This window comes from Apium graveolens, chromosome 8 (assembly GCF_009905375.1).
Source record: "Apium graveolens cultivar Ventura chromosome 8, ASM990537v1, whole genome shotgun sequence".
Lineage (NCBI taxonomy): Eukaryota > Viridiplantae > Streptophyta > Magnoliopsida > Apiales > Apiaceae > Apium > Apium graveolens.
The window spans coordinates 263,568,331-263,583,446 of record NC_133654.1 but is presented as its reverse complement, the minus strand read 5'-3'; the positions used below and the strand labels follow the sequence as shown (position 1 = coordinate 263,583,446).

The 15,116-nt window shown below is 33.9% G+C and overlaps 2 protein-coding genes across 3 annotated transcripts; one reads left to right on the top strand and one right to left on the bottom strand.

The window, feature by feature from the left end:
* Positions 1–8,210: 8,210 nt before the first annotated feature.
* Positions 8,211–9,493, bottom strand: LOC141678881 (ras-related protein RABA5e-like). Its single transcript, XM_074485303.1, has 2 exons — positions 9,059–9,493; positions 8,211–8,763 (listed from the first exon to the last, which is right to left on the bottom strand). Exons 1-2 carry the CDS (start codon positions 9,390–9,392, stop codon positions 8,450–8,452), a joined length of 648 nt encoding a protein of 215 aa, XP_074341404.1. The 5' UTR covers positions 9,393–9,493; the 3' UTR covers positions 8,211–8,449.
* Positions 9,494–10,454: 961 nt separating this feature from the next.
* On the top strand, positions 10,455–14,471 carry LOC141678907 (uncharacterized). 2 transcript variants are annotated; one of them, XM_074485329.1, is made up of 10 exons: positions 10,455–10,797; positions 11,287–11,446; positions 11,788–11,849; positions 12,290–12,449; positions 12,568–12,688; positions 13,253–13,334; positions 13,432–13,535; positions 13,772–13,850; positions 13,936–13,989; positions 14,191–14,471. In XM_074485329.1, exons 1-10 carry the CDS (start codon positions 10,582–10,584, stop codon positions 14,272–14,274), a joined length of 1,122 nt encoding a protein of 373 aa, XP_074341430.1. In that variant the 5' UTR covers positions 10,455–10,581; the 3' UTR covers positions 14,275–14,471. The 2 variants fall into 2 exon arrangements, with proteins under 2 accessions (XP_074341430.1, XP_074341431.1); XM_074485330.1 differs by having other exon boundaries at positions 10,461–10,797; positions 13,939–13,989.
* Positions 14,472–15,116: the final 645 nt, after the last annotated feature.

Genomic DNA, 15,116 nt, shown 5'->3' with positions numbered 1-15,116 from the left:
CTTTACAAAACCCTAAGTAGCTTTCACGCTGACTTCGATCCTGAGAAAACTCGACTGGAATCTACAAATACAGAGTACCCTAATTAGTTATACCGACATGCTTGATATCCTCAAATCCTAATAACCCAAATCCGACAACCCGACTCGTATTATTATTATACACATAATCATGTAATCACATCTCTCGAACATAAATAGGGGTAACACGTAGAACATAATTATGTACGTTTACAAATATATTTTTTAGAAAATTTTGGCAGCAACTTCTTTATTTATAAGACTACCCGTCGATTATAATCGACGTCAACAATTCTCAACAATCCACATTTTCATTCCATACCAATTCTATATTCACGTACAATTTATTTTCGAAAACATTTTATACGAATCATTTTATTTATTTATAAGGTTTAGGACTCAGAACATTGTCATCACCGTCCACCGTTGACTCACCGAAGTTCATCGTCAACGGTGGCACAATTTATTGGCGCCCGATATAATACGGGTTCCCAAATAAATTACGCCGATTAACATTATTTTTACCGCAGCAAAACTTTATTTCAGGAATATTAATCAAAAATTTCCTGCAGTACAAAAAATAAAAATTCAATTTCCAGTCACCAAACTAAACTGCACAAACAGGCCCAACATAAAAGGCCCGAAAAACATCCGGCCCAACTGCAAGCCCAAAACAACCCAAAGGACAGCCCAAAAGGACAATCCAACAGCAACACAGAACAGGGACAAGGAGGCATGCGGCCACGCGCCGCCCCAACTCACACCACTGTTCAAACACACACGCACACACAGCCACAACGCACACACACACATGCACATACACATCTATATATATATATATATATAGATATATACATACATATAAGCAACAGGACCTCCAAGCTCACCGGAATAATTTCACGGCGACGGCAATCGAGCTATGAAGCAACAGGGACAAAAGAACAGGGAAGAGTAGGAGCAAATGGAGCAGAAAAATCGCGAAGAAACGCGAGAGAGACCGAGATGGAAGAAGAAACAGCCGAGCACAAGGGTGAAAGAAAAAGGGGGTGGGGTTGTTTTATTCTTTTGTTTGACAGCTGCCGCACCAGCCAAAACACACGTGTCCCCTGCTTTAAAAAATCAACACGTATAATATAGGATATGTATACAAGGGTTTCATGACTCGGTTTGTCCCGAAATTAAAATTAACGAACCTGGTTGTACGAAAAGTAATTTCAGAAAATTTCAAAAATAATTTCAAAAGGTCATTAATATCCCAGAGTTTACAAAAACATAAATTTCGAAATTTTTAAAATAACTTTTAAGGTGCACTTTGTACCCGCTTTTTGACGAATAACGAAACGACGTGCGAGTGATACGAATCCTGAAAAATTCTAAAATAATTTTAAAATTTCAGAATAAGACGGACTTAAAAAAATATAAGTTTCATGATTTTTGAATATTTCTTGAATTAAATATGGATTTTACCAATACTTATACTAAGAAAATCATTTAAAAATAATTAATAAATAGAATATTGATTTCTCAATTTTATAAAGTCCTAAAAATAATTATTAGCATTATAAAATTATAAAACCAATTTTAGAAACAATTCAAATATTTATGAAATTAAAACTGCATTAAAATCAGTTTTACAAGCGAGATAAAATCGTATAACTCACTAATAAATCACACAATTCAATCCCACATATCAACAGATCACAAATAGTTAAATAAAAATCAATAACTGCTGCCAAAACCATTACACACATTTGATTTAATTATTTAAACCTTTATTACACTTTAAATATAATAAAAATAAAAAATATACACAAGTAGTTATATTAACCCCGAAGTGGCAACAAGAAGGACTATTAGCGATTTTGATCTTAGTTTAGAAGCGATTGTATCCCATAAGAATGTTTTCCCGGTTCCACCATTACCACTAACGAAGAAGAGTTTTCCTTCATCATGCTCAACAGAGTGAAGAATTGCATCATTGGCACTTTTTTGGAAATGATTTAAAGCATTGAGTGATTTCTCATGTAAATCTTTAAAGCAGCTCGATCATAATCCAATTCCTCGTTTAACAATCTATTTGCTAGATCCTGTGTGAATAATGCATCGGGCTGCGGCATCCCATCTATGTCTCGGAGGCTCCTGCCTAATTTTTGCATGAGACTTTCAATTTCAGCTAATGCATAAGACTCAGTTTGTTCTTTTGTTAGGTGTAGGTTAGGGCCTGAAACCTTTTCCGTTGTAAGTGCATGTCTTCTGAGAGTATTTCTGAATGAGTTTTTCAAAGTTCTGGCACGTTAGAAACCTGGCAAAATACGAGCATTGTGACTAATAGATTGCGTAGCTCATTGCCTGTTGCCTAAACAGAAGCCTCAGGTAGACAATCTACCCATTCTTTGTCATCATCCAATAATCCTAATGCATAACATGCAGCCTTAAAAGTGGGATATGTAACTCCATCTACTGTTCTTATGCACTCAAATGATGTGCTCCCTTTTACAAAATTAAGGAGCATGCGCATATAGAAGCGTTCTCCACTTGACGGGTGGGCAAAGTAGATTCTACCAACTGCGTTCCCTTTTTTCCGCTTGGTCCACAATTTTTCCTTGGAATTCCAAACCAGTGCTGCGGAAATTCTGCATAAGTTAGACCGCGGGCATCCTCATTCCTCCTGTTTGTTTCTAACCATTCGGTGAAATTTGTTTTCTCGATGCCCGAATAATAATAATTTTCAATACATGGTAAAATAATAATTACACATGTTATGAAAAAAACTTTTAAGGTGACTTGATGTAAGGTAATTAAAATGGTCCTTATGGTCATTTCATACATGCTAAAATTATCTAAAAAGCACACCCTTCCTCCCGAGGCATATATAGGGTAAAAAGTAATTTTTACAATAAAATTTAATTATTTTTAAAACATTTAAAATATGTAAGTATTGATAATAAAGAGTAATTAATTTAAGTTAAAATTATATAATAATATCAAAATATTAATATAATTTAAATTATATAACACATAAATAGATATAAATTTCAAAGAAAAATATTAAGATGTAAATAATCAAAGTAACATGACAAAAAAAATATAACATGTTTATATAAAATAAATATAAAAAAACTTGAAAATATATTATAAATTACTTGGCATGTTTAAAAATAAATTTTATACAATATATTTTAAAAGATATAAATTAGAGAAAATATAATAACAAACATGTAAAAATAATTTTCATCACACTATTTTTTGATAAAATAAAAATCAGACATGTTATCAAAAAGAACTTTTAGGATGACTTTAAATTTATAGTTACAAATTTTACTACACATATATTCCCAATATTTATGCTAAAAAATTAAAAATAAATTAATATATATACTGTAAAGTTATACAAAAAAGTAGATATTTAGATTTATTGTTAATATTTTGCAAGAACATAGTTGTAAAAAAGAAAAAATATATTTTATACAATATAATTTTAAAAGATATAAATAAGAGAAAATGATAAATATAAACATGTAAAAATAAATTTTGCTACACTTGATAAAATAATAATTGCCACATAAACATGTTATTAAAATAAACCACATAAACATGTTATTAAAAAAAACTTTTAAGACGATTTTGAATTTTAGTTACAAATTTCACTAGACAAATATTGTAGATATTTAGATTTATAGAAGTTAATATTTTGCAAAAATATAGTTTTAAATAAGTTTAAAAAAAAATTAATTTCACTAAAATTATTGTCTACGGTATAACAGTAATGCTAAGAAAAAACTACAAAGCCTGTTAATTTAAAAATTACGAAAACATAAAATTACATTATATTCACATTTTAATAAAATTATATATATGTCTGTTCAATTATAAAAGTAAATTAAATTAAATTATAATAAAAAATAAATATATAACTTTTTGAAGGAAAACAAAAAATTATAAAATATTTATAAATAACCCATAGATAGTATAGATATTATATTTTGGAGACAGACATAAACTCTCTGAGCAAAGACAATACAATCAGTTTATAGAAAAGCATTAAAAAAGACAAAATTGCATTATTCATATCTCGGTTATTTTGTTTTTGCACTTTAGTGGCTCAAACAAAAAATATGCAATTGCTTGGCTAAAAAAATCTTTTTAAACCAATTAAAGGGCTCGTGGGCACAGGACTCAAACGGAGTTAATGCTGTGAGGGTATTTGTGTTCTTACATTATTCTAACTTCTCTATTTTCCTTTATTTAACTGAACCACACACCCACCCACACCCATTCTTCCTTATGACCTAAACACTTTTTCTTTATTTACAGTTCAATACATCTCTGTTTTTAACATGAATCAGCAATGCCTTTGTAACAATTCGGCTGTGCAGAAGACCTCGTAGTGGCCCTAACAGCTTTCCATAGTAAATGCCTCAAAGCAAGGCCTTTATACTCCTTATGCATATTCTGGAACAAGTGCATTACACAAAACCTGTGCTCTGCTTGAGGCACAATGGCTTCTAATGCATTTATTAAGCCCTACAACAAATGCATATAAAACAGTCATGAATGTAGGAAATAGTGCAATAATAAAACAGTCATGCAATAATGTAGTACATTATACCTTTTATCTGTCAGATATAAAAGTCCATTCCTTATCCACAAGAATTTGCAGGTCATGGCATAAAAACTGTAGGAACCAAGTCCATGAATCAGATGTCTCACTTTCAACAATTGCCCATGCAACTGGATACATACCATCATTTGGATCCACACCAACAGCTGACAAAAGAATGCCACCAAAGGGTCCTTTCAGGTGGCATCCATCAAGTCCAACAATTTTTCCGCAGTGGTTTTTGAAAGCCTTTTTTAGTGGTCCTAAACACAAGTAAAACCTTAAGAATCTGCCACTAATTTGATCAGGTTCAGGGTTTTATGTTAAAATCTTAACAGTGCTCTCAGGAAGGACCTTTTTCAATTCATGACCATACTTCCAAAGGTCTGCATACTGCTATTCATGTGTGCCATTTATCTTCTTCAAAGCCCCACCTTTGCTCTGTAAACTGCATGTTTACTTACTTGACACTTCAAATCATTCACAATTTTTTATGGAATGCACTAATTGGCTAACTAGGATTCATTCTAATCTCTGTTTCATAGTAATCTGCTAGCCACTTGGAGTTTATTTGCTTCTGATAGAAGGTTGGCATACAACTGTGCTTCCTCACATAAGTCTTTATCTGATAAGTTGCAGAGCCTTTATGCAGTGGAGATGCATATATCTTCCATTGGCATGGAGGCTCACACACATACTGTACCTTCTTGCCAAAATTTAAGGGTCTCCTATCAAGAATTGCCTGTTTTTTAACTGCATCTCTAAAAATTCTTGAACTTCTGAAACACATTCTCAGTTGGAAGACAGGATTGATCATGTCTGCATCCTCATTAAAAACAGGATAATTAGTTTCATCCTCATCTGTGCTGTTGGCTGTCATTCTCTCCTCATCAGAACCAGCATATATATTGGAATGATCACTCTCATTCCCCATCTCAGTATCAACATCAAATCTCCTTGTACTATTCTCATCATCATCAATGTTTGTATCAAACAATAGGTCATCATCACTCTCATCCTTATTTGAATGGTCAGAGTGGAAGCTCTCTTCACTAACATCACTCCCATCACCATCACCCTCGTATTCCTCATCAGAACCCTCAGAACTCTCATCTTCTTCATTCAGTTCAGAGGCAAAAGCTTCTCTAAATTCTTCCTCAGCTCTAATTACAACATCCTCAAACTGTGTACCGTCATAGTAGTTTTCATCAAATATGGATACATCAAACATTCCTATATTTTCATCAGTCTGAACCTCTATGTTTTTTTCAATTTGAGAGGTAGAAATAGGGGGAATGACTTCTGCAAAAACCTCTATATACCTATCTAATTCAAGGCTCCTATTTACTAGCTGTTCACACATGACCACTACATCATAATCACTCTCCAACTCAAAACACCCCGACTCCATTGCAGTATTGGGCAACCTATACCAAAAGTTATGAAATCCTCCAACCTCATCTACTTCTTTCAGCATGGAAATTAATTCATAAGACTCATTTGATCAGCATTACAGTGGTCAATATAATCCACACGCCCATTTACATAATTCTTAGGATTATACTGCATCTCTCCACCATGTACCAATTTAATCGTAAAATAATCGACATCTGCAATTTTATCAAAATTCCTCTAAATTCAACATTAGAGTAAATTGCAAGTACAGAGCAGAAACAAACCAACATCATTCCAATCAACAAATGAATTTTAAACCTAATTGTACACCCTAACTTTCAAGTAACAAAGCATTATTTAGACATAACATTAGCAGTTCGATTGAAAGGGAAATACAATAAATTAACATGCATGTAAACAATAACAACATCTTTCACATTATCCCCAAAATTAAATAGAGTAATGTAAATACAAGTTTAGGCAAAGATGTACCTATATAAACGGGGCTTTCTCTGGGTTTATAAGCATCTGCATCTTCCTTCAGCCTTCGATATCAAACCATTGATCTTACTCCTCACTTGAATTTTGGTATGGTTGTACAATACGATTATAATTTTGGAGGGAATTGGGGATGAAGGAAGAGAAATGATAAAAAGATATTGTAATAGAAGATAATTTACTTAAACACCCTTTTCCAGTGGTTTCTAAAAATAAACCAAACGGCGTTAGTTTAATTAGACGGAAGTTGACACAAGCCCTTTAATTGGTTTTAAAAAAAAAATTAGCCAAGCAATTGGCAGTTTTTTGTTTGAGCCACTAAACTGCAAAAACAAAGTAACTGAGGTATGAATAGTGCAATTTTGTCTTTTTTTATAAGTTTGGACTTCTCTTCTAGATTTTTATTTTTAATTTGAATTATTAATAGAGTCAAACTAATCGTGCAACCTCTGGTGGACTTGGCCATCACATTCACAATTATCCTAAGCTAAATTTGTGACTATATTTTAAGCAAACAAAATTGAGCCCATATTTTATAATATTACAGTCGTTTTGATGAAACTTTAACAACTTCCAAATGTACCTCGGTCTGTTTCATAATGCAACTAAATTAGACTGATTAGCTCTGTACATGCATTTCATGTAATCATTTGTTAAAACATAAAACTTGACGGTTCCGGGCGGTTCCGGTTTCACAAAATGATATTCGTGTTCGGTTCGTAAGACTTGACAGTTTGAGTCGAATAATTATTTGTTCGTACTAGAAATTGCGTAAGTTACTGGCTTCCTAGTCCTGCACCTACTTGCTAGCATTCACTACTATCCCAAGGTGTTTTTGCTTGTCTAGAATGTAGTGGCACACTTGTAATCAACCCGGTCCCAGATGAAGAATTCATCACTAGCTACATGTGCAATTGCATTGTTTTCCTTCCTGAAAGCGCTCAGTTTACCTTATTTGAGGCATTCATTTGATAAACACTATGCGAGAAAGTTGTGCAGAATGTGAATTTACTATAATCGGACTGGAATTTGATGAAAACAACGCCTTTAGGCTTGATACATCGTGATATGCTGCTGCATTACACCATTGCGATAATGCATGAAAACTCGTTCTTCAAACAGATGGAATGTGAGAGGCTGAAGGGAGAGGTCATAGTATGAAGAGGAAGATGTGGCAGGAGACAAAAGGACACGAAAATGAGTTTTCGAGATTCTTGGAAGTGTACATTTGGAGATCTGTACTTGAACACATGTAACTTCTTATTGAAGAACTTTTAATGAGCTAGATATCTGTAATTGAACTTTTTTGAACATGTGTTGTAACAGATGTACATTTTTTTTGGCTTTTCTGCCAACTAAGATGTACTAGTAGACTTTACCTCTGTATAGGTTACACATGATTTCAGTTTTTCTGCTTCTGAACTGGTTATACACATGCATACAGCTAAACAAATGCTGCAACTGAATCATTCCCAGACTTTAACACTCTGTTCACATGTTTGTTCCCTTGTTTGTTTCCCTAAATGTAGCGATCGCCTCAAAATCAACTAGTAACACTAAACTAATCATGATAAAAAAATAAAATATGTAATCAGATCTTTCATTAACATTTTATAAGATTGTGCAAGCTGAGACAATGTACCTGTACTGGTATGAGGCTTTATCTGGTTTGTGTTTCATACAAGAAAATGCACAGAACTTAATTTAAAAACACAATGTATATATGAATGACAATGGTCAATTTGTAGTACAATGTGACCTGGCTGCATTTGCTCATCATCGCTACTCGGATCTATTGGTAAAAACTCATCCCCGTCCCTGACAGCCTGACGCGGTCACAATTTTGAATTCTCATTCCCTCTCCCCTTGTATTCAAAAAATAAAAACTAATGTGTACAAAAATATGCAGATACCAGCAGAAATGAGAGAGAACCTGGATCATCTCAAACAGCATGAAGTTTTTTTTGATTCATCAGCTATGTTATTTACGAGGCTGACCCTGCCATTGGCAGACAAATCTGTTTTGTATGAATCCGAATTCAAGGCTTTGCGCCTAACATTGTTATAGATCTCTCCTATGACAAACTCGAACGCCTTGTTCACATTGGTTGAATCAAGTGCAGATGTTTCTGTAAAGAACAGCCCTTCTTCCTCTGCAAGTTTAGCTCCTTCTTCCACACTAACATTCCTGATGTTGGCTAAATCCTTCTTGTTTCCGACCAACATTTTTGCCACAGTTGTATCAGAATGAGCTGGATCATAGTCAAAAATCCCAAATGTGAGATCTCCAAACAAACTAAAAACATAACAAATACGCGCACAAAACAGGCAAATAACTTGCTGTAGCATCTTAAATAAATATTTTGCAGGAATGTGATCATAAATTTGTACAACTTCAGATTAAATGTAGACAACTATTAACATTACTACAGGTTAACGATATATGATCCAAGTAAGCTCGTCTACAAACATCGCAAGAATTTAGGACGAGTAATAACTTAAAATTGTACCAAGAAGTAAAAATATATGTTCAAAGAAAGGAGTTACTTTTAAGTTCTTGTAACCATCGGGTAACACTATCAAAAGTGGTACGACGAGTGATATCATAAACAACGAGCGCGCCAAGAGTGCCACGATAATAAGCAGAGGTGACAGCGCGAAAGCGTTCTTGGCCTGCAGTATCCCAAATCTGTGCCTTAACTTCTTTACCATCAAATTCCATGGTCTGCGTCTGAAACTCTACTCCTATTGTGGTCTTGGAATGCAAGTTAAACTCGTTACGAGAGTAACGAGACAGAAGATTTGATTTTCCAACTGCAGAGTCTCCGATGATCACTACTTTGAAGAGATACTCTTCTCCTTCATCATCACTTGAATCCATTTTGAAGAAGAAAAAAAATCTAGGAGAGGAATAATAATAGGAGGAAACAAGAAGTGAAATGCAAAGGCTGGCAATTGATTGTCATTATGAGATGCAACTACATCTACATGCTACTTTTGACGCGCAACAGCCATTATTGTCATTTTCAAATAATGTTTTCTACCCACTTTGCTAACGTAGTATATTAACTTTTGATATATTAATTCGGAAAATTTGTGAAAAAACACGAATTTATTAAAAAGACTCGTATTTTCAAACTTATTTTCAAGAATACGGTAAAAGCTGAGTATGAGATTACAGCAGATGTTGCACGAAGTTGGTTATAGGTTGCAAATGTTACGTTTCAAAATTGTAATTTAAATAAAAAACCCAATTTTAAAAAAATATCTAATGTGCTATCTATGCTCTTAGCAGACTTTTAGATTTTATGTCAATTGGGTAGACTTTTCCTTGTTCTAGATTCCTGCATAAGTGCATATGACAAGTACATGTGCACCACATGTTGTGTTAACTAAGCGATTCAACCATGGACTCGTTTGAAAGTAACTTATAAGTTATAGGTGATAAATATATGTAATTTACGTATTGTCCTGATAATCAGCTTAAAAGGGTCAAAACACGCATGATTTTTGACGCAAATAAATGTTAATATATTTGAGTTGCGTAATAATATAACTTTTAGTTTGGCAAACTCTAAATGGAAAATACTTAATAGTAAAAAATTCAACTCGACTTAACTCGATTATACTGAATTCGAGTTCAAGCTCGTGTACCGAAAATTCGTTCGGTTAAATTTTTTTTTATCGTAGGTAACCCGCGGCCGCTACCCTTCGGGTGCGCACTGGATAAACCCTACGGGCTCACGCAATAGCCTGCAAACCACGTGAACCAAGATAAACCGCAATTAAGCGACAGAATCTGACTCAGGAGACATAATCATAAATTCTCCTCCGGTGGGCGTTCGGTTAAATCTTCTTCAGGTTGCAGGGAGAATTATCAGTTGATGACAGAACAGAAGGGTACAAATGGCAGTTCAGTTTCTGCATTCTAAAACAAAGTATGACATGTGGAGATGAGAAGTACACATAGGCAAAGTAATATCCAAACAAAAAAACAGGCCACAAGCATATTCACTCAATAATAATATCCATTAACAGCTTCTTGATTCTCCTGTTCAAAAATTATAACAATGCCAATCTTCACAGCAGCACTTGGTTCAGCCTCCTCTCTTAATTTTCATTCTCATGATAACATTAACACCACCTCTGCTCTACTGCACACTGTCACCAACCCGCCTTCTGTTTTTTGTCGAAAATCGTATTCAGTTAAGCGTATCAATGCTTCCATCAACCAGTCTTCTTCCACTGTTGCTGATTCCCCTGCCCCTAGTCCTGCTCCTTCTCGGGTGTGTTTTCTTGTTTTTACTTAGATTTTATGTAGCTTGATAAAATAGTCTTGATAAACGCATGCGTGAGTATTTAAATTTCTTGAACGTTAGTTTTTTAGTCTGTAAGAAATTAGTCAAAGTAGACATTCTAAACATGAAATATATTTCAAATGACAAGAATTGGGTTATTTTTTCAAATTCTCGTACTTGGGTTTTTATACGATTGAATGACATTGAACGGAAGTTTCATTTGAGACTGACATGAATTGACTTATATTCTCGTACTTGGGCTTATATCTGTATGATTTGGTACGAAATTTAAATCCTATTTTATTTTTTACTTTTTCAAAAATCCAACATATTACTCAGGCCACATTTGTTGATTGCAAGCATGAATGTGCTTACTGGGAAAAATGATAAAAATAAAACAGTGAAGCATGATTTTTTGTTAGTTCAACAAACTGATAATGTTATGTAACTGCATACTTTGCTTCTGCAAAGAAGTAGGGATCTGCTGATTGGAAGGCAGCAAAGACTTATATCGAAAAAGGACTTATTCATGAAGGAAGGATTGAGAACTTCAATGGTGGAGGTTTGTTAGTCCGCTTTCAATCTCTCTTGGGGTTCCTTCCTTTTCCGCAGTTGAGCCCATCTCATTCATGTAAAGGTGCTTGTCTCCTTTCTACCATGAATTTGTAGTTCCGTTTCTATACTACGTGATCTCAAGACTAATTCTGTAACATCAAAAAACCAATGTGCTTGAAAAAAGAAAGATACTACTTTGCTATATTTCTATGGAAAACACTGGATGCAAGTATGAAACTTGAAAAGAAAAATGAAAGAACTGATATCTAACTAGTGCTAGGTAGGGGAAGTAATAGTGAATGCACAGCCCTTGATATGAGTATGTAACAGAATGTTTCTATTGTAGTAGGATACGTTCCTTTGGACACGGTGGTCATGTACTTGTTCTATGTTGATTCTTATGTGATTCTGTTCTCAACGCAGAACCAAACAAGAGCATTCAAGAAATTGCAAGGGCTTTGACAGGTTCTCTTATTTCTGTTAAGGTATGTTACAATGTTACGATCTTTTGAAATGCCTTAATATATCTGTAGTGACGTTTTCTTATGGTTTTTTTGTTCATTGTTTTATGATTTATTTGCTGAAGAAGTTGAATTAGAAAAGAAGGAATTGACTGAACTGGCAAAGATGCATAATGACTTGTTCCAGATGTTGCAAATTTTAATAAGCAGAAAAACAAAATGAATTTTCTCTGATGCAAATACCTGATGGTTTAGTTGTGGAAGTTAGAGGGGAAATTTACTTGTAGAAATCATTAGCAGAATTTGTTTTAGGATCTCCTTTTGCTGATTTACTGGCCTGTTTCGGTATCATTTGTTGCCCCTTGTTGCTTACCGAAAATACTCACTGTTTTCTTATTGGTACATGTTCGATGCCAGTTAAGTCTTCTTAAACAGTTAAATATCTCCATAATTGCTTTTCTCAGGTAATCAAGGCAGATGAAACAAGTAAAAAACTGATTTTATCTGAGAAAGAGGCCGCCTGGGTGAAATACTCCCGAAAGGTTTCTGTTGGGGATATATTTGATGCAAGGGTAGGTTCTATTGAGGATTATGGTGCATTTCTACACTTACGTTTCCCAGATGGTACTTCCTCCCTCTTTATCCCTCTTTATCCCATTTTCCCTAAGTGATTATATTTCAGATTGAAAAACATTATGTTATTCTAGTCACTTTACTAAGTTCTGAATGAAACAATATTCAGGCCTTTATCACCTCACTGGTCTGGTACATGTCTCGGAGGTATCATGGGATTTGGTTCAAGACGTAAGAGATATCTTACATGAGGGAGATGAAGTGCGAGCAAAAGTTATTAAAATAGATAGGTAATACATTTCTAAATAACTTAGTACATCGGCCTGTCACAATGTTAACAGTAGCTAAATTAACCGCAAATCTCTTTATATTTTCTTGCTCTTCTGGTGACATGGATTTACAGTACGATATGCACTAACCAATTACAGTGGAAGCAAACGAATTGTGTGCATTAAATTGGACAAAGTGCTGTAAATTTTTGTAGAATAGGATTGATCCACATCATTTGTTCAGTTTATAAGTCTGCAACTGTAGGTGCATAAAGCCCCTATCAATCAGAATACAAAAGTATTCCCTTCTTAAACTTATCAATAAAAAATGTTTATTAGTATCTGAATTGTTTAGATAATCATCGATGTTAGGGAAGTTGCAGCTATGTCGATTTCTTTGCCTTTGTGGCAGGTGTTAGCATTCACTGTAAAACATGCACATGGATTGTGCTGCTTTCTCAGTTGAGCTATATTTATGTTCCAATAGTTTGTGGAGTACATTTTTTGTATCGTTATGTAAGGATAGTTCTTGAATATAGTAGTTCATCACATATAATTTCGGTTCTAAATTATACCATATTGCAGCTCAAAGTCAAGAATCACATTGTCTATTAAACAATTAGAGGAAGATCCATTGTTAGAAACTTTGGACAAAGTGATTCCTAAGGTGCGTAAAGTGATCCTAGTTCTTCTGTTGTTATTGATACTTCTATATGTTCCTATTGTTAGTTAGTCCTGTTATTGATCATTGCTACGCTTCACAGGACGGCTCAGCTGGATCTGATTCTTCAGGTGATGACGAGAGCTATGATATTGAGCCTCTTCAGGGTCTTGAAACAATAATAGAAGAGCTGCTACAGGAAGATGGGTACGATTAGCATTTCCTCTAGTATTCTACAGTGTCTTATTTGATTCAAGAATAAAACATTAAAAATTTATCTGAACTTTTGTGCATAAAAAAGGTTTACTCTTCCTTTCAGTTTGGAACTCAACTAAGAAACCTTAAAAATTGCATCCTTGTATCTTTTGCAATATGTGATTTGCTGCAAATTTCTGAACCGTCTGCATGTAATCTGATGTCTGTTTTGTGCTTACGCGGTCCAGTATAAGTGATGTGCGAATCACTAGGCAAGGATTTGAGAAACGGGTGGTTTCACAAGATCTGCAGCTCTGGCTATCGAATGTAAGTGTTTAGCAACATAGTCACTATCAAATTGTTAAATGTGCTACTTAAAATTTCAGTGCAAAATTTAACTCTTCTTTGACAGCAGGCTCCTTCTATCGGTGAACAATTTACTCTTCTTGCTCGAGCAGGGCGACAGGTAAAAATTCATCATTCTACCCGTTAAAGAGTATAAGATCATGTTCGTACCTTCCTCTACTACCTTAAGGTTTTAGATGAGCTGGTTACATAACATGGATTGAGGGGGAGCGTTAAAGAGTATAAGATCATGTTCGGGTCTTCCTCTACTACATGACTACAGTACTTGCTGGTTACTTAACACTACCCTGGTATCTTGCAGGTGCAAGAAATACAAATGACTACAGTACTTGATCAAGAAGGTATAAAGAAAGCATTGCAGAGAGTACTGGAACGAGTGCCATGAGTTATACAATCGTTACCAACAGATTAAATCCAAGTATATAACAAGTTCTTGTTTGTTTTACCATTTCCAAGTTTGTGCAGCTGCTGTGCAGAATATAGACTGACCAAGTTTTACTTGTATATTATTACATTGAACTCTTCCAACAGAACTATAAATACTAGAACATTGAATCAAAAATACCTTCAAGATTTTGTTTATTTTGATGTTGATGCTGATAGTGCTGACATTGCTATTAATGTTCTCGATAATTTGATTGAATTGGCTTTGAGAAAATATCAATCACTTAATGTTTTGAACGATAACACGGTGTCATTGATGCCGTAACCTCGTAAGCCAAATTATTCCTTATTTCATGGTACTTAAAATTGATATATGCATGTTTTCAAAAATTATAAGAATTTTTTTTTCATTTCTCACGGTTTTTTACGAATAGAAATATTTGATATGTTTGATTTTGTTTAACTTTATTTTTTTGACGTTGAACTGATCTGATCCATATATCAAAATGATCAACATACAATTTGACTATGATCCATATATTAAAATGATCAATATACAATTTGATTTCACCAATTTTTGGTACCACCAATTTTTGATTTCACTTATTCATTCATGTATATTTTATAATTCTAATTTTTTATATTTTTTAATTCTACTAAACTTTTAATTACCCCATCTATTCATGTTATACTTTATATGTATTATAATTCTGTTAAATTTGGTTTTATTTCTGTATTCTTATACTTCTGCATTGATTCTATTAAGTTTAGTTTTATTTTTTTTTCATTACCCTTTTACCTATTAAGTTTGGTTTTATTTTGTTTCCCCATTTTGACTTTAAC

Excerpts from the sequence above, each read along its gene's own strand:
- LOC141678881 (XM_074485303.1), bottom strand. The coding sequence starts at position 9,392 with ATGGATTCAAGTGATGATGAAGGAGAAGAGTATCTCTTCAAAGTAGTG. Across the intron at positions 8,764-9,058 it reads ATGGTTACAAGAACTTAAAA|CTCATTCTGATACAACTGTG; the intron begins GTAACTCCTTTC and ends ACTATGATCCAG.
- LOC141678907 (XM_074485329.1), top strand. The coding sequence starts at position 10,582 with ATGCCAATCTTCACAGCAGCACTTGGTTCAGCCTCCTCTCTTAATTTT. Across the intron at positions 13,851-13,935 it reads TGCAGCTCTGGCTATCGAAT|CAGGCTCCTTCTATCGGTGA; the intron begins GTAAGTGTTTAG and ends CTTCTTTGACAG. Across the intron at positions 13,990-14,190 it reads TTGCTCGAGCAGGGCGACAG|GTGCAAGAAATACAAATGAC; the intron begins GTAAAAATTCAT and ends GGTATCTTGCAG.